This window comes from Lissotriton helveticus, chromosome 6 (genome assembly GCF_964261635.1).
Source record: "Lissotriton helveticus chromosome 6, aLisHel1.1, whole genome shotgun sequence".
Classification (NCBI taxonomy): domain Eukaryota; kingdom Metazoa; phylum Chordata; class Amphibia; order Caudata; family Salamandridae; genus Lissotriton; species Lissotriton helveticus.
This window is the reverse complement of record NC_136067.1, coordinates 1,015,865,984-1,015,885,611: the sequence shown is the minus strand read 5'-3', so window position 1 is coordinate 1,015,885,611 and position 19,628 is coordinate 1,015,865,984. Positions and strand designations below refer to the sequence as shown.

At 49.6% G+C, this 19,628-nt stretch overlaps 2 protein-coding genes across 12 annotated transcripts in view; one reads left to right on the top strand and one right to left on the bottom strand.

Moving 5' to 3' along the window:
• QKI (QKI, KH domain containing RNA binding) overlaps window positions 1–9,713 on the bottom strand; it is a 284,910-nt gene extending 275,197 nt beyond the window's left edge. For 3 of the 11 annotated variants that reach the window (XR_013596195.1, XR_013596196.1, XM_078648646.1), the window contains exons 1-2: window positions 8,957–9,701; window positions 8,555–8,706 (exon numbers count right to left, since the gene is read on the bottom strand). Coding sequence is in view for 9 of the 11 variants with exons in the window: in XM_078648646.1 (XP_078504772.1) it covers window positions 8,555–8,706; window positions 8,957–8,976 (172 nt within the window). In the remaining 2 variants the exon portion in view is untranslated. Of the gene's footprint in view, window positions 1–8,554; window positions 8,707–8,956 lie in introns of all 11 variants that reach the window. The other 8 variants (XM_078648647.1, XM_078648649.1, XM_078648642.1 and 5 more) reach the window with 7 other exon arrangements.
• Window positions 1–19,628, top strand: part of LOC144763238 (uncharacterized) — an 853,666-nt gene that overhangs the window by 691,265 nt on the left and 142,773 nt on the right. The window lies entirely within an intron of this gene.

Here is a 19,628-nt window from a genome sequence, read left to right as displayed (position 1 = left end):
CAGACGATGAAAATGAAGAGCTGAACTTTCCAATGGATTGCACTAAGCCCAAACTAACATTTGGTTTTAGGATTGCAAAGGTCAGGCTGCAAGGAAAAAATATATATATATAAGCCAGCAAAACAGACGGGGCCAGAAAAAAACGCTAAATGTTAGCAGACAAATGAACGGCTTAACCCACAATAGGTTGATGGTGAATCTGCACGACAGCAGAAATTTATTACTGACAGACACTGATAAAACTACTTGGGGCCAATAAGAGCAAGTCCTTGCAATCACAGGTTCAAGACAGTAAATAAAAGCAAAACATCCGAGTTACATTAGAGACGTGCTATACAAAGGATACATTAACACCACAAGAGGAGAAATCAGATCTTCAAAACCAGGGCATTTTTTTTATTAATGCTTGCTACTCTTACATTGTTGGGCAACTGGTGACAACAGGCAAACTAAAGCAACACTATCATGAGATGGACCAAGCATTGGAAGTCCAAGACCCAGATTACATCAAGGCCAACGGAGGGTGCATTATATATCGTACCCAATAAAAATCTGACACTGAATCGGTATCTATGGAGTTCATTTAAAAGCACCAATTATGAAGCTTGCTTGAAAAAATGAAGCATTAGTTATAGTTTGGCGCTCTAAGCACCTAAACCCTCAAGTCCTACAATTTAGTGGCCATCCGCTTCTACTCCTCTACCAGCTACGTTTTGTCAGGATTAACCTGCTGAAGTTTACATGGAGTAAACGGAGGGTGTGATGCTTTAAGCAAAAATCACAATTCTGATATGGCTTGTAACAGGGTTTACCGCACATGTATTAAACTTGGTCAGATTCAGGCATAAATCAAAAATCAAGTTACACGAGAAATTTTAAGTTAGCCAAGTTATAAGTCCCCAGTGTCAACTTAAAGGTCAAACGTCTACCGGGCCCCAACCTGCGATTCAAGTGAGTATAGTAGGCACCACCTTACAGCCTATTGTGCAAACAATGTGCTGCAGGTCACGGCCGAACAAATCTGGGGGAAAATGTCAAGTACCAGGTAGCCTTTAGAAGAGAGATAGGAAAACACGCTGACAAAACCAGCAAAGTGTACATGAAGGTGTGCAAAGAATGAGGTAACAAGTCTTCTGAAGAAATCAGCTATGAAATAAAGCATAAAATAATGCAGAATATGCTGTACTGCACGTGCAATTCGTCAATATTCCTGGTTTTGCAGCAGAGGAGAGTGGGGTAGTGGAAGTGGGAAAGAGTGAGTTAAATCATGCAACTTAATAGAAAGACTCCACAACTAAGAATAGAAACCCGGGTGTTTCGACTTGGTTTTTAATAAACTAGCCCGAGCAAGTTGCGCAGAGTTAGTAGACCGAGCCCTCTTTTTAAAAAGGTATGCCATAGGCAGTAACCAAACTTGCTTATCAATAGACATGTGCAAATGGTAACGAGCGTCCATTTCTTCAAACTAGGATTAAGGTTCAGCGTTCTCTTTAATTTTTATTTTAAAGCAGGTACCTAGTAGGGAAGGAAGTAATCTATGATGTCATCTGCAAATACGTTTAAAACCCGCCCTCATTACTGTATTAAAAAGCCCCCGACATGGAAAATGGGTTGAGGCTTCTCTACCAAAGTGCTGCAAAAAAAGATCTGCTGCTAAACATCGGCGTGCATGGTGGCCAATGGTGGCAATCGTTCTGTAGGGGGAGCTGTCAAACTTAAAATGCTTGCGCTCCATTAAGAAAAGCTGCCGATAAACGTACAAAGGAACGTGTGTGCGCGATCGGCTCAAGGAGATACCATGCTTTGGCTAAGGGGGGCAGGCGCGTTCACGGCACATTAGGAGAGCGTGTTTGTACCACGCATGGACATTCAGCTGCCCGGCAATGAACACAGCCTTTCGGTGAGCGCTGCTCATTTCTGGGGCTGCACTTGGATACAAAGGCCATTTCTTACTGCCCTAAGACAATATACCTTTATATTAAACTAAAAAGCAAACCCAGTTCGGAGCAATACCTCAGAAATCCGGCTGACAAATGTACCGCTTGTGCAAGCACCTTTCACAACGCGCTGCTTCTAGCCAGAATGTAACCACTTTGCACAATATACCTAAATGTACAGAGTATGGGGGAGGAGACGGGGGTATTGTACCCAAAGGCAACCGTCGTACAGTAGGTCTCAAAGAAAACATACAAACATTGTGAGGTCCAGTCTAAAGTGTCTCGCTGTAGGAGCCTACATTTCAACACCGGGAGTAGAGTGTGTAGACACGATAGAGCTGTAGCACCCACTCCCACTTCGCTGCAAGACTGGGTTGACTGACAGAACCTATGAAAATAGACACGACAAAAAACTAATTTCGAAAAAAACAGCGAGCCTAACTTCCTCACATGGGTTGAGTGAAGGGAACCAAGAGCGTCTTGGTTCGAATGAGAAAGCTGCTGTCAAAATACACCCGAAGTCCCTCTCGCTTGGACATTTAAAGGCGCAGGGAGGTTTTTTTTTTTGCACATGCTCGATGAGAACCTTTTGAATTGTGTTTCAACAAAGCTACGGGTCGGTGAGCAAGGGAGTTCCATTATTGGGAAGGCCGCTGCCTACTTGCCACCGGAGAAGCATTGCGACAGGCTCCTGCTGGCCTCCAGTCAGGCAGAGCTGTCAGGACAGCCTGGTTGTTAGCGTGCCCCGGGGTGCTCCTGACAGCCACAGCAAACTCAACCCATCTGCATTTAACGCTAAGGCCAATTAGCAAGAACTCACTGACGTCGGATACAAGAAATTCTTAAGCTGGATCAAAAAAAGAGGGCTATAGTTTCTGAACAGCAATTAAACAAGTCTAGAACTCCTAAACCGTTATGTCTTTCTAGCAGACACTACTACACGATTGCAAGAGGGAAAACTGATTACATTAAACTCATGACACATCCAAAAGGAAACAATCCGAACGTAATTTCACGCAGCCAAGAAACGCCCAAACAGATGTATGAAAAGGCCGAGACAGTGAAACAAGCTATTACAGCATAAAGGAGGCAGGCTCATGGTTCACTTCAAGGGAGATAGTTTTGTTCAGGGCATGATGGGAGGTCGGCATTGTTGAGCCTCTGGACTAACCACACATAAAGTATGCATACAGCTTGCACTTTTCAGCTTTCATAGAAATGCACAAACACAGAGTGCACAAAGTGTTTAATGTGAATCTGATCAGATGGTACTGTACAACAGATTATAATCTGCACTCGAGACGAATTTCAACGCACCCAAATAAACAGTTGATGCAGAAATACCCACATGTCCATATTTATGCGTGCACATTGCAAACTGCCCCCTCCTAGGCCCACCAAGAATCTCTCGTAGACAAGGAGAGCAGCCAGGGAAAACTCTTAGACTTTAAGTCCGAGTTTTCTTCTCACACATTTGGAAACCCATAGTATTTATGAAGCGCTGCTTCACAACTCAAGAACAAAGCCTAATTTAGAATATAGACGACTAGGGGGAAAAAGAACACATTTCTTAAGTACTAGATGAAAATATATATTTCCAACTGGAGTAATGTGCGATTAGAACGTTAAGGTACATGAATGTATTGTTTTTCTCAAAAGCAAAGACATAGCATCACTTCACAATGCTTCTGAGCAGCTACCTCAGAAAATCCGTACATAATGGAACACATGGTCTTGTAAGCACTAGCCACTGAGCTCGGAACACCAGCAAAGAGCCGTCCCTCAAACAGCAGCAGTGTAGAAACACAAGACACTTAAAAGATTTAACCAGACAGAGTCAACAAGTCCGGACACCTCGGTCACTGTCCGACATTGTTCAACCACCTTTGTTAAGAGCTCTCTGGTTATTATACAGACAGATATTCAGGAATTACACTTCCACAGAAAAAGCGACAGCAGTCTTTAAAATGTGTTTCATGGTGTGCACAGATATAAACAAGTGTCTTCTAGAGGACGTCACTGCCTGAAATTATGTAAAGCTAAACCAGTTCAAACTATGAGCAGAAAGAAGGAATGGATTCATGGCTAGTCCGGATTACCACATATCTAGGTACTATACAAACAAAACATGTCAGACCCCAATCACACTTCTCCATCCTTAAACAGAAATCACAGAACCTTAGAGGGGATTTAGCAAAACCGTAATAGGAATTCCATTTGAACACAAGGTAAGAGGACAGGTTGCTATGAAGAGGCTTGCAGTAACTTCTACTAGGGTCAGCAGGCTCCATTATATCAGCAGCAGGCGCTACATAGCAACTATTTCCCAACACGAGTGCTGTGTGACAAACCTGTACAGAATGTCTGAATAAAACTAGAGATCACTCTAGCCATTTCACACTTGATTGCGCTCAACTTCAGCATAGATTAAGGATACTGAAGGCACACTGAAAAGTGAGTTTAGCAGTGGTGCAAATGGAAACTTGCGGTAACACCTCCATCAAAATGGCATTCAACAGAGAACTACATTCATTAACTATTAAATGTCAGCAGGCAGAAGGTTGCCAAAAACTTCATAATCTACCATACATTAAGTATTGAATAGGCAATACAACAAATAAGAAAAAAATTGGAACCTGTTGGGCACTAATCTATTGTGTGCAATATGCCCCGAAATGCAATAACAATACATCACCAACTTCTATAGTTTGTCCGTGCCATGCACATGCCAGTTATAACTCCATAGTGATCTAATTCACCCTCTGACCCAAATAGGCCTATTGCATTTTCTATTTTGCCCACCCAAGTGGATACTTCGGCGAGAAAGCTGGGAAGCAATAATGAAAGTCCCTACCAAGAGCATTTTACGTGCCATACAGTCAAACCCACTTTAAGCTGGCAGGCTTCATTTAACCCCCCCCCCCCCACACCAAACCCATCACCAAATCATAGTTATTCATGCGCTGCCCTCCCTTCAAAACCTATGTTCCCTTTGCTTGGTTGGGGGGGGAAATCAGACACTTTAAAACATGGGCAGAGTACAAAATTGATGCTTCTAAAGAAAATTACTTTTTCACATGAACGCGCCAAGAATCTGCACAGATTCACAATTACTCATGCAGTCAATATATTTATAAAAAGGTAGGTATTTAATGTGTACGGCCATGGCACAGCAGAGAAAAGAAGGTATGAAACTGTTTAAGCACGTATATAGGTCTGCATTATCAACCATAGCTGCTGCTCAGGACAACTTCCACTAGTACAAAGCACTAGCCAGAAAAGCAACCAAATAAATTCCATTTCAGTACACAAATGTACTGCAGATAACCGTGTGTTCTGCGTGGAGTAGGCGCTGCATACTGTTATCAAGTACCCTTAACACAAAGATGTTATGGGGAGTATTTATTATTCTAGAAGGTGGAACATGGGCAAAACGTACACGAGGAAACGAGTACAGCTAATGAACAGTACAGGAGATGCATACACGGTTCAACTCCCTTCCCGTGAATAGTAAGGAAGGGAATTAATTATGTACCAAAAAAGCATGTCGCCCTCTGCCACAGATTTGATCAAATTCTAGGGGGTTGACATATGTTGCTGTCAGATTCAGGCACACAAACTGCATGGGACTAGAACTGCGTCTCATTAGGTGAGGCCCATCCCCACATCCTTTCAGTTCCATTTTTGAAATGACACTATGGCTTTTACATCTGCTCAATGCAAATCATATCCATAAACACGCTTGTTTCGCAAAAGCACACTACAGCTAGATTTTATGGCAAGCATCACATGCGAAACAAAGCCCAAATTGGATGCAAAATCCAAAAGCTTCACCTCAGGTAGGTGTGTGACGACAAACAATCCTCTACCAAAAAAAGAGCGGAAGCACGCAGAGCATAACAGTGCACGGCTCGGAGACAATCCCAAACATTTCACAGAACAAACAATGGCAGGAAAGGCAGTGTATCCCACGCTCCGGAAAGACCCCCTTCCTGTCCGTTTGCAGCGGTTTGCTTAAAGCCAATCTGACTTCCTGCTCATTACATTGTACATCTCGAAAGGAGCTACAGAGGGATACAAATATAGTATTTAAGGGAATGTAATACCCACAAACCAGGAGGGACAAAGTCGGCCTGGTTACAATGCCTGGGGTTTTTAATTATAATCGGGGATTTAAGAACTGGCATGATGGCTGCAGCACAGTAAATGTTTATTAAGGTAATGAAACATTAAATTGTAATGAACTCAAGACTGCTCTGGATTAAAACAAAAGAATACAATGCAGATTTAAATTGACCCTGTGCGTTCGGGTGCCTTGCATCTCTGTAAACATAAGGTAGCCCTTTTCTAAATGTAAATGGGGGCTGTAAAGGGCCTACTTTTTATCTAGAGAGGTCTGAGGGCATAAAGGCGCGTTCTGTTTAGTCGACCACCAATATACATATACACCCAGTAAGGGTACACCACATAGTGCATCGAGGAGCACAGCAAGTCTAGAAGCAGCTAAACTACCCATGCAGAAATCTATGGGCGTTGTTGAAATTGGTTCCTTGATGGAAGAAAAAAAGTATATAATATTCACTTCACAAGACTACAACTGAATATTAATACTCAATGAGCCTCTTGCACTTTATAAGAAACAGGGTATGCAGTTTATCAACAATGGCAGTGGAGACGAGAGTAAACGATAAATCTAACAGATGGCTTTTACATGACAGAAACTGACTGACGGATAAAGTCTGTAGAGCTACAAGAGGCTACGAATGAAGTTGTTTACTTGTATGGGAGGTACATTTTGCCCACAAGACGACGACTTGGAAGAGTGGCAGCACTCGTTTGTACACGAGTAAAGACCAAGCTATTTTCCCAGATGGCAAAGCACACACAAAAAGTAGCAGGTTTCTGGGCTTCTTTGAAGGCTTCGTGGGCTGAGGTGTAAAAGACAGCCGGAGCTCACACAGGGCTGTCGGGCGCCCCTTAGTGTCCAGCTCAAGCTCAGAGAAAGTGTAGCAGGCGCTCCCAGGAGCAGCATTTTTTTCCACATTCCATAAAGTTTTGTGTCTCCCCAGAGCCCCGCCCAGCGCCAAGAGAAACAGGAGGCAGAGAGGGGCAGGCAGCAGCTGAGGCCTAGGAGAGGCGGGGGAACTTTCCCTCCACCGACAAGTTTTCCAGAATGTGTCAGGGGGAGGGGGGGTCATTATTATGAGACACCGGTCACAAGTGGGCAAACAGACATTTAGAGAAAAGCAATTAAATGCAGGACACTGTATAATGTAGTGTCTAGACATGCTAAGAATCATTTCTTAGAGGGGTTGCAGGTCTCGCCGCCTGTCCCGTGGAAAGACACCCTAACTTGCTCGTCAGTGGCCAGTGACTGACAAAATGGTTCCTCTTTCGCACTCAGAGTACAGCACCATCAATGAGTGCGTAGGGTTCCGGCCGCCACCCAGGCATTCCACTGACACCCTGTTTACAGGCTGCCTTTGGTGCATGTTTACTTTTAGCCTTTCTGTTCTCGGGAATGCCTCCGCCTCTAGACGAGCTTAGTAGCCCCTGATCCCTGCAAGAGGAAGGGTGCCTTGTTTGGAAAACAAAAATGGCCATTTTCGATGGCCTGGCTTCCCTGCGCAGCCGGCGGCCGTATACACACAGCAGGTCCGCAGGGGGTGAGACAGAGGTTTTGGGGTCCGTGCTTCTATGGAGAATGAAAACACTGCAACCCTAAAATTCCACAGCCCCAGACAACAAGGCAGAGGGAGGAAATGAGTAGCCAACATGTTATCTCCAGATTTCCGTGTTAGAGAATAAGGCTGATGCCTTGACAGCATTGGTTTGAGGCACTGTCCGTTAACGCAATTGGCTGGGTTGTTCTTTTTTTGTGGGGGGTCTCGCCATTACCAAGAGCATATCACCCATAACCAGAATGAGGACGCTGTATGGATGTTGGAAAAGTGTAAACAAAGGGGGCGATGATGCACACAGGAGAAGACAGTTTCTAAACCCTTCTGGGGAGGAGGGAGGGGGGTCGTTCTTTACTTTCCTCGACCTAGGTTCACTCAAAAGATTTTAAAGTCCCACGTCGCTACATCAAAGAAAGCATACCCAGCTCCCCGATACCACGCTACGGGGTAGGGGCTGCTAGTATCGTGAAATAAAATAACATAACCAACAAGGGAGAAGATTAAAAGTCGGCGGTAGTTAGAGACTGAAAGCAGGAAAGGAGTGAAACTGGACATGGTAGAGTACCGTCTGGGATCATGAGGTCGATATAAAGAAAAGGAAAACAAGCTCTTAAAATAAAAAAAATTGAAAGTGGAGGCAAAGTAAAAAAGCAAATAAGTTGTAGGCAATTAAAAATAGTCACATGAAGGTGATCAGTGTCACTAGAGAAGGGCACGCGCTCTTAGAAGGAGAAATCAGATAAAGCAAGTTACAGCAAGGCTGTGAGCGCCCGAGGGGGAGGGGTCCCGGCTGCCTCTGTAGCCACATTCCTGGGCATCCAGCCCTTGCCCGAGGCTCCCCTGGCACTGGCGCGCCGGGGGCTTCTCCTGCTCCCTTCCACCGAGGGACAGACAGACAGACACACTCACACCAGGGATCCGCTCCCCGGGCCGTACCTTCGTCCAGCAGCCGCTCCAGGTGGTTGAAGATCCCGCAGAAGTTGGGCAGGCTGCTCATGAGCTTCTTGTCGTTCATCAGCTGCATCAGATAGTCCGGCGTCGGCTTCGGCTTCTCCTTCGTTTCCATTTCCCCCACCATATTCCAGGCCAAAAAGGGAAAAACAAAAAAAAAACACTTATAACACAAGCTGCCCAAATACACAGGAAGGGGGAGAGGAAGGAAACAGGGGGAAGTGGGGAAGAAAATATATGTATATAAAATAAATGCAAAGCACGGGTGTCTGGACGAAGGAAAAAAAACTTTCTAAGGACAAAAAAATCCCAGGCACCCCTGGCTGGGGCGGGAGCGGGGTCTATCTCGCGGGGCGGGGGGTGAACGGCGATCAGCTTCTCCTCACCGGGAAAAAAAGAGAGTACATCGATTGCAGCCCCGGGGTCTGCGTGGTGCCGGTTGTGTGGGGCCCCGGCGTGAGAAAGGCGGCTGCGGGGTGCGGAGCCCGGTCCGGCGGCGGCTCCTCTCACTCGCGGACGGCTCACGGTCCCCCTCCTGCCCGGCGCTCCCTGGCTCTCGGTGCGTGCTTCCGGCGAGTCTGGGAGTCCGCGGGGCTCAAGTGATCACAGGCTGCGGTTGTACGTTGTCTCCTGACCGGGGTGCTGCTGTTGCTGCTGCGGGTGTCGCTGCTCGGTGTGCGCGGACTTGGCTTGACTGGAAGCGGCGAGGGATCCGAAGGAGGCGGAGGAGGAGGCGGCCGTTAATCAGAGAGGAAGGGGGAGGACAGAGCCGCCCCTTCTCTCGCCACCTCCCTTTTCCCCTCCCTCTTTCTCTCCTCGCACCCCTCCCCTTTTTCCCTCTCTTCCTTCCCCTTAAGCGGCTCTAAATCACTCCCTGTCCGGGCACGAGGTGAGGGGGCCGCTCCGTGGACGGAGGGAGGTGACGTATGTCAATACTTTTTGGCTAATTTGATTTCCTCGGGATCCAGACGGGCACGGAGTGGCATGTAAATAGTGATTCTGAGGAACACGGGGGTGGTGTCTGCACTTTGTGATGTTTCTGTCCATATGTGGCTCCCACACGTGCTACTATTCACCGTTAGTGTCACACTAACGAAGCCGCAGATAGGTCTGGTAACGGTTGGGGTGCCACGAGGTTTCCCTCGCGACTCCGCACGGCTGTCTCGAGGACACACCGGAATGCACCGCTACCAGGTCTCTGACTCGTACGCGCGCACGTCTGCTTGCGCTCTTCCTTCCTTTACCCGATCCCCCACCCCCAGCTGTCCGCGCGACCAATGGCATGCGCGCGCGTTCTCAGCGGGCCGATACATAGCCCTATTCCAGTTTCTAGCTGCTGCTCCGTGTGTGCCTGTTTTTTTTAATTTTTTACTTTTTTTCGGTATGGAGCCCCGCCTTCTGATGGGGGAGGTGTTGGCCTTTGCGAGTCACGTGATTGTGCACCTCCAGCTTTCATCTGTATAAATTCGAGACCAGCCTGCCTATGTGTCACACTTGGAGCTTTTCGGCGGGGCATCGTTGTCAAGAGCGAGCAGACCCTATTTACTTAGTTATTAGCGTCGAGGTATGCGTTTTTACATAGAGCGTTAAATAATTCCTTTTCTGTTTTCCAGTCTTCCACTATGGTAATCATGTTAGTCGCACTGGCGCTGTATCGGTGACCCAAAACAGTTATTTTGCCAATTTGTAATTAAAGGAATATTTTTAGTCGTCAGTGTTATGCTATTAATTTCTGTGTAGCTAGTGGCTGTCCCATATGAATACAGTTAGTACTGAAATTGATCTGTTACATAACGGTTCAGACCATGCACAATTTGATTTTTATAGTCTTGATTGGTGGTGGTAGGTCTGTGTAGCGGTGTATTCATTACTAGAGTAATGTGGATCAATTAAGTAGCACACTTGCCCACAATTTGTAAGTGAAACTAGGGCGATCTTGGAAAAAACGGGGAAATACATTTTCTTCATTGACTTACATTGAAGTCTAGGGGATTTTTGGCCGGAGGTAGCTAAAATAAAGATCCTTCAGGCTTAAAAAACTCAGTTTAGTTTTTTAGCAGTTCTGTTAGGGCAGAGTTATATCCATATTGCTGCCTGCTTGTGGGAAACACTCACATTCCATGATTAAATGTGGAGTGTGGACAGATCATGAGTTCAAGGGCTTTTGGACCGGTACCTCAGTAGCGGCTAGGATGTGGCTTGTCTCCCTCCCTTTTACTGGTGAGAACTTATCAAATAAAGGTGTATTCAACTTGGAGTTGTGTCCTCCTCTGCCTCTCATAACACCGGTGTCAAGCGAGGCACTCAACAACACTACTCCCTGCTCTTCCTTTCTCTGGGCAGGTGAAAGTATGATACTGAAGGCACAAGCAAAGTCGAACGAGGTGAAATATGCAGCAGCACCAAGCACACCGCACCCACACTCACCGTACAGCTGATTTTCCGCATTAATGCTTGTTGGCCGTCGGATTTCTTTAGATACCATCATCGCTCTGGAGCAGGCTCTTGGTGATGTCATCACACAGAGGAACGTGGGTAATGGTGGCCATCTTTGCTTGACCTAGTCCCATTGTGACGGACAGGTATCTCTATTACTGTTCAGATGGAATTTTTATTTAACTCGTCGTTGGTCCTGGCATTTATTACTATTAACCGTATTGGACATGTAGGTGATACATCTGCCTCCTCAATTTTTACAGTCACCTGGTGAGCCGCCTATTGTCTGGAAAGAGTGGTTCAGGGCTTTTAATGCTTTTCTAGGGCTATTGAGGGCTTAACATTTAAATTTGAAAGGCAAAAATGGTTGTTGAAACGTTCATTGGATCTGGAAGGTCAGGAAATGTTTGCACATTTGCCTTTGTTCACACCTGACAAAGAGGAAGACAAGTTGGATGAATATGTTCAAGCATTCAAGAACATTGGAGAGACACTTCTGCAAGTCACCTAATTATTTGTTAGGAAGCATAATTTTTTCACAGTTAACCGCATGGTACAGAATCTGTAAACATGTATGTGGCTTTTGTGCATGTTTTGGCAGCCATAAAGTAAATTTAGTGTTTTTACTGACCAACTTATTTGAGATTGGGGGCATGGCTGAACAAGGTGGTCGATTGTATGCTTTAAGTGTGAGATCTGCTGGCCGCCCAGCCTAATCTTGTGTCCACACCAACTGAATCCTGCTGAAATGGCATCCCCCAGGCGCAGACTCGCTGCCAAAGCCCATTAATATCTCTGGGAGGTACAGGCTCGCTGCAAAACACCGGGAGTGTAGCTCTGACCTGTGACTTCTTTTGTGACATGGAGCGGCAGCTTCCACTGAAGGGCGGCATAGTGAGCCCCGTACAAGAGCAGAAAAAATCGTGGCTCTGCTGGATGCATAGAGCTTGCGGTTGGCGGTCAGATTCGGCTCTCAGCCTTAGATGTGGGGGACAGTGGGGACTGCTGCTCCCCACCCCCTCTCCTCACTGCGCGGATCCTGCCACGCTGAGACGACCAGCAGCCGCACCACTGCTCCTGCCCTTCCCCCAGGCACCTCCAAAGAGAGATTGTACGCAGCAGTCACGGACTGACTGCCAGGACCCCCTGCTGTCTTGGGCAGCTGGACTACCCATGGCTGGAGGTGAGCGGCGTCCTTGACTTGGACAGCAAAACGGTTCAGCGGAAGGTAACAGATGGAGAGTGTCTGAAGTGGGAGTTTAGGCCTGGTCACTGTGGCAGAGAGTCAATTACGAATCACCCGGATGCCACCTTTTTTTCTACTGAGCAGTTTGCATCGAGCTGGACCAGTGCCTGATTGCGGGGGCCCACAGGGTTGAGTAAACTGCTCAGATTTCTCTACTGCCTGGTGGTCACCAAAGACTGGAATGCTGCCATGCAAAGTGGAGGAGTGTGGGCCTGTTCACCTGGCCCAGGTTGTAATTTTGAAGCACCCAGATGGCTCACCCCACCCTTTACTGATCATTTTGATTTGTTCTCAACTAGTACCTAATTGCGGGGCCCGCAGTGTTGGTCATAGTACACAAAACCCTCTACAGACTGGAGGTCACCAAGGGCTGAGAGGTGCCAGAACGTGGATGCTCCGCACTTTGTGAGCTGAGGACACTCACAGCTGGCAAGTTCCGGGCCTGGGCCTTTTGTTGGGCAATACAATTGAGGATGGGCTTGGCTCCTGTGAGTGTCCATTTCTGCTGCTTGTCTGAGTGCGGTGCAGGGGTAACGGAATTCCAGTCCCCCCCGGTACTTTTAAGGAGTACACAACCAGGTGCCTCACCGACTGGACAATTCATCACCGGACATTGTTGAGGCCTGTGGGGGGGGGGGAGGGTGTGTGTTAGAACCGGGGGTCTCTAGTTGGCAGAGGCAAGAACCTTAGACCAAGTAGGGACCCTTGCTTCTAGTCAGGGTGAAGGAATAGCCCTCTGAGATAACCCCTGCTCACCCTCTAGGTAGCATGGCGCGAGCAGTCTAGGCTAAACAGAGGCAATGTGGATAACATTTGCACTTAACACAACAATAATCCCCAATCCACCACAAACTGAGACCACACAGGTAAGTATATTTTATACAAATATATAACTTTATCTAGTTTCAGCAAGTAATTAAAGCAGTTGCATGATAAACACTTCTTTAGAACGCTGTTGCATTTAATCTTAAGGGTTGTATTTAATTTCAGGAAGTTCTCAGGTACGAAAAAGGATCAGTCTCAGATCTCTTAAAATCAGTCTTAAAGAAATAAGCACTATTGATTTTATTCCAGGAAAAATGTGCTCTTAAAAACGAGCAAGGAAAACCATGCCACGTGTGGTCTTACTTTCAGGCTTTAAGCGCTGCAAGTGCGCTTCCTCGCGAGGCCCAGGGGCTCCTTCCTTCCCCCCCGGCTCCACCTCACTCCTTCGTGTGCCCCAGGTGCCCTGCGCCCAACAGAACGCCTTTGTTTCTGGTCTCGGCCGGTCCCTCCTGCTCCCCCCGCCTGCTCTCGACAATCCAACGAGCGGCGGGGAGCGGACCAGGCGCTCAGATGCTGGGACGGCAGGCCGGGGCAGAGGACACTCGGGAGGATTCCTCGGCGAGGACAGGTCACTTCTTCCCGGGCCCGGCGGTGATCAGACGGCGCTCACAGAGGTCCCGATGACGGGGACCAATCCTGTCGCGGCGTCTGGGGCGAGCCTCCAGCAGCACCCGGGAGTCAGCCAATGGCAGAGCGGCTCCCGGGACAGCCAAGCAATGACGCTCCGTTCCTTCGGCCAATCACGGCCCAACACCACTGATGACGCTGCGCCGCACGGGCCTATCCCGTCGTGGCGTTAGTGAGGGGGCTCGGCTCCCTCCACCAATGGGAGCGCGGCGGCTTCGTTCTTCGGCCCCGCAGCTCCGATCAGGACGGCATTTCGTGGAAGGGGTTTTTCTGGCCCCGGGCAGCGGCGGTAATCAGGCGGCAGATGATTTTAGAGGGCGCGGGTCACAGACAGACCGCCCTCCGAGCCTCACAACCGCTCTTGAGTGAATTCCGCGAGGGGAGGCACCACAGACCTCCGACCCTCGCCGGGAATGTGCCGATGAGCACAACGATCCCTTCTTACACTCAGCAGTTGAGCGCCACACGCTCCAGGTCCAAAACAACACGATCTTGCAGTAAGTCTTGGCAAAGCTTTAGGAACCTTTAACCCTGGGTTCCCAACAGGAGGCCAGCTCTTCTCAGGCCCTTGGAGATTCAAGTTGCAGACACAGCACACAGCAAAGTCTTGGCCGTTTCAAGCAGGTAGGGTCACAGCACACAGCAAAGTCCCTTTCTCCTCCTCAGCTTTCAGTTGTACAGCAGAACAGGTCAGCCCTTAGAGCACACAGCAAGGCAATCTTCCTTTAGTTCTCCAGCCGTCCCTCTTCCAGCGGAGGTTCCTTCTTGATGGTAGGATCTTGGAATCTAAACTTCTGTAGTCAGGGGTCCTTTCCTTATACCCCTCAATGTCTTTGAAGTCCTTTGAAGTCTTTGTGCAAGGGGGCCCTGGGCCCGGTCTAAACCAGTTCTCGGGGTTGCGGAGCACTGAGGTGTTCCTGGTTTTCTTCTTCCTGTCAGCTTCAGGGTTAGAGGTGTCAGTTGGCCGGCCGGAGGGAGCTAGCATGGGGGGCAGGCAGGCACAGCCCAGCACTACCAGGCGTTTCTTCCTCCCACCTCCCTGGCAGCAGATGTGCCATTTCATCCCCGGGCTGGCTCCGACCCTCTCCTCCGGGGGCTCTGCAGCCCCCCCTGTCACACCCAGACCAGGCAGGCATTCCACAAACCCAGGCACACAGAAAGGTTTAGACAAGAGAACAGCCACTTTCTAAAAGTGCTATTCTCCAACACAGGATTTAAAAACAACCTTCACTAAAGGGTGTTCAGGGATATCTTTCACTCATGTCCCATCTTGTTCCTATAGGGAGATAGGCTGGCATCACATGGGGCCAGCCTCCTCCATGTTACTCTATGGAGCAAGAGAGCCTTACAGCAGTGAGTACATAAAATGGCTGCTGCCCACTACCAGAGCATGTGACCTGCACTAGTACATGCTCTACCTTATCTATACACTGCACCCTGCCCAGGGGGGTACCCTGAGCCTTCCATAGGGGTGACTGATGTGCACAGACAGGGAAGGGTTAGACCCAGCCAGTGGAGACACTGGCCAGGGGGACAGGGCAGTCCACTGACTGCACACAGGCCCTGCGCTGGCAGGCCTGAGTCCTTTTTAGGGCTACTCATGTGGGTGGCGCAATCTGCGCTGCAGGCCCACTAGTAGCATCTGTCATCACCAGCCCTGGCACACACAGTGCACTTTACTAGGGACTCCATGGTGATACAAATATGCCAATCGGGTATATTCAATTAATAGGGCAATTTACAGAGGGAGCACTTACACTCTGACACTGATCAGCAGTGGCAGTGTCCAAAGCATCTAAATCAGCAAAAACGAAATCCAGCACAGCATCAAAACACATGAGTCAGAGGCAAAAAGATGGGGGAAGAACCACGCCAAAAGGTGTCAGGTCTAACACGTGTCCCCTCCAGCTGAAAGTGGGGAGTACTACCCAACCTCTTGGGAGTCCTCATCACTAAGGCGGAAGAATCTGGACAGACCGTCAGCATTGGCGTGTTCTGTACCAGGGCGGTGCTCCACCGTAAAGTCCATCCCCTGTAGGGAAATGGACCACCTCAACAATTTTGGATTCTCACCCCTCATCTGCATTAACCATCTGAGGGGCCTGTGGTCGGTCTGAACACGGAAGTGAGTCCCAAACAGGTAGGGCCTCAGCTTCTTCAGAGCCCAGACCACAGCGAAAGCTTCTCTTTCAATGGCACTCCATTTCTGTTCCCTGGGGATTAGCCTCCGGCTAATGAAAGCCACTGGTTGATCTCCTCCCTCCTCGTTGATCTGTGAGAGTACTGCTCCCACGCCTTGCTCTGAAGCGTCAGTTTGCACAATAAACTCACTGGAAAAGTCAGGTGCCTTAAGCACCGGTGCTGTGCACATGGCAGCTTTGAGGGTGTCAAAAGCAGTTTGACAGGCCTCAGTCCAATTCACTTTCCTGGGCTGATTTCTAGATGTCAGCTCTGTCAAAGGGGCCACAATGGTGCCATAACCTTTGACAAACCGCCTGTAATACCCGGTGAGACCTAGAAAGGCTCTCACCTCAGTCTGGGTCTTGGGGAGCTCCCAAGCCAGAATGGTATCAATCTTTGCCTGTAGGGGCGCCACCTGGCCGCTCCCCACCTGGTGTCCCAAGTACACCACCGATCCCTGCCCTATCTGGCATTTACTGGCCTTGATAGTGAGGCCTGCCTTCTGCAGAGCCTTCAACACTTCAGTGAGGTGTTGCAGGTGTTCCTCCCAAGTGGAGCTGAACACAGCAATGTCATCCAGGTAGGCTGCGCTGAATTGCTGCGCCCCCGCCAGTACCTGGTTGACCAATCTCTGAAATGTGGCAGGTGCATTTTTCAACCCAAAGGGCATGACACGTAACTGGAAGTGCCCCTCGGGTGTGGAAAATGCTGACCTCTCCTTTGCCCCCTCGGTTAAGGCAATCTGCCAGTACCCTGAAGACAAATCAAAAGTGCTCAGGTACTGGGCAGCTCCCAACCGATCCACCAGCTCATCAGCTCTGGGGATGGGGTGCGCGTCAGTCTTGGTGACCGCATTGAGCCCACGGTAGTCCACGCAGAACCGAAGTTCTGGGGTGCCACCGGGGGTAGCAGCTTTCTTAGGCACTAAGACCACTGGGCTAGCCCAGGGGCTGCTGGAGGGCTCAATAACCCCTAGCGTCAACATCTTGGAAACTTCTTCCTTGATGCTGGCTCTGACCTTGTCAGCCACTCTGTAAAACTTCTGTTTCACAGGCAGACTGTCTCCAGTGTCCACGTCGTGGATGCACCACTTGGTGACACCGGGGGTCAGGGAGAACAGGGGGGCGAACTGACCCAAGACTTGGCGACAGTCATCCTGCTGCTCTGGAGTCAGGGTGGGGGAGAGGACCACACCATCCACTGACCCATCTTGCTCCTTGACTGCCAGGAGGTCAGGGAGAGGATCACTATCCTCCTCCCCTCCAGCATCTGTAGCCATAAGCATAGTCACTTCCGTCCTCTCAAAGTGGGGTTTGAGGCGGTTCACATGTAGCACTCTCAGGGGCTGCCTGGGAGTCTTCAGGTTAACCAAATAGGTAACCTCACTCTTGCGCTCCACCACCTCATATGGCCCAGACCACTTGTCACGGAGCGCACAAGGCTCCACTGGCGCCATCACCCACACTTTCTGACCAGGGTGGAACTCAACTAGAGAAGTGTTCTGGTCATACCACCTCTTCATTTCCTCCTGGCTAGCCTCCAGGTTCTCTTGAGCGAGCTTCCTGAAGCGCTTGGTCTGGTTGCGAATGGCCAGCACATAGCTGAACACACCCTGAGGGGTTTTCCCACGGGATTTCTCCCACCCCTCCTTCACCAGAGTAAGAGGCCCTCTGACAGGGTGGCCATACAGCAACTCAAAGGGACTGAACCCTAAGGATTTCTGAGGCACCTCCCTGTAGGCAAACAGCAGGCATGGTAACAAGATGTCCCATTTCCGCCTCATGGGCTCTTCCAGGCCCATAATCATGCCCTTCAATGTGCGGTTGAATCTCTCAACCAACCCATTTCCTTGAGGGTGGTAAGGAGTGGTGAATTTGTATGTCACCCCACACTCACTCCACAGGGACTTCATATACCTAGAAATGAAGTTTGTCCCTCTGTCTGAGACCACCTCCCTGGGAAATCCCACACGGGAGAAGATCCCCATCAGGGCACGGCCCACCACTGGGGCGGTGACTGTCCTGAGCGGGATGGCTTCCGGGTACCGAGTGGCATGGTCCACCAAGACCAGGATAAACCTGTTGCCTAGGGCTGTCTTGGGATCCAGGGGCCCCACGATGTCAATGACCACCCGCTCAAAAGGGGTGCTCACCACCGGAAAGGGTTGGAGGGGGCCACGCGCTTCCCTCCGCTCTTGCCACTGGCCTGACAAGTCTGGCAAGATTTACAAAAGGCAGATACGTGCGTCTTCATCTGGGGCCAGTAGAAATGGGTGACAAGCCTGTGATAGGTCTTGTCTTGCCCCAGATGTCCTGCGAGAGGCACGTCATGAGCCAGACCCAGTAGGAAGTTCCTGAAGCGCTCCGGTACTACCAGCACACGGGCTGCACCGGGCTCAGCGAACTTAGGCTCACTATAAAGTAAGTCATCCTCCCAGTAGATCAAATGCTCCTTGGACCCCAGGCCTGCTGCCTGGTCTGCAGCCTGCTGCCGCACACCAATGAGAGAAGGGCACTCCTTCTGAGCCTGGCAGAATTCCTCCCTGGAGGGACCACCCTCTTGCTGCCACTGGGACAGCTCAGGCAATTCCCCTAGTTCGGCCACCTGCTCCCCTGTAGGTTCCAGGGCATCCCCCTCAGGGTCTGCTTCCTCCTGGACCGTGGGAACAGTGGGGGCTGGTTTCCCGCGCCCTCTACCCCTTCCTCTCTTGGCAGGTCCATGGGCCATTGTTCCAGGCTCCAGCTCTGCTAGACCGCCCTCTCTGGCTGTCATTGCACGGGTGGACACACAGATCCACGCAGGCAAACCCAACATCTCCAAGTGAGTCCGGTGCTCCACCTCTTTCCATGGGGAGCTCTCCAGGTCATTACCTAATAGACAATCTACAGGCAAGGCATCACTTACAACAATTTCCAAAATACCGGAGACTCCTCCCCATTCAAATGGAACCTTTGCCAACTTGCAGTAGCGCACTGAACTGTCAGATGACACCACAGGCCGGAGTACCGTGGGAACAATTTGCTCTTCAGTCACCCACCGACACCTGACAGATGTCACGCTGGCCCCTGTGTCTCTCAGAGCCTCCACCTCCTGTCCATTGATGGTCACCTTCTGCCCGTATTTCTTAGTGTTTTGGGGCAGCAAGGTTTCCGGGGCCATCTCTTGGTCTCCTAGAGAGACAAGGGTCATCAATGCTAACCCCTTCTTCCCACTAGAAATCAAATCCCCTCCCAAAGCTACACTGGCTAACGCCGGAGCTGGAGCACCAGTGGGTGCTGATTTCTTCTTTGGACATTTGGGGGCAATGTGCCCCACCTCCTTACATGAATAGCAAGTAAGTGGGGCCCTTCTGTCCTGCGTGCCCTTAGGGGGCCAGGACTTCTTAGGCTGGGGGGGGTTGAGACACCTTCTCTTGGGAACCATTTTGGGGCCCTTTAGAAGACTCCTTGTGATTACCCATGTCCCCCCCACTCTTCTGCTGGGGACCCTGTCCACCTTTGGCTGGGGTACTTACCACCCCCTTGTGGACCCTGGTGCTAGTCCAGCGGTCCGCCTCTTTAGCAAGCTCACTGGGGTCAGTTAACTTGCTATCCAAAAGATGCTGGCGCAGCTCTGGGACACATAAACTACTTAAGTGCTCCCTACTAATCAAGTGACACAACCCCACAAAATCAGTAACTTTGCTGCCCTTTATCCAACCTTCCAGTGCACGCGTGTACATACTCACACACTCCACCCAAGTAC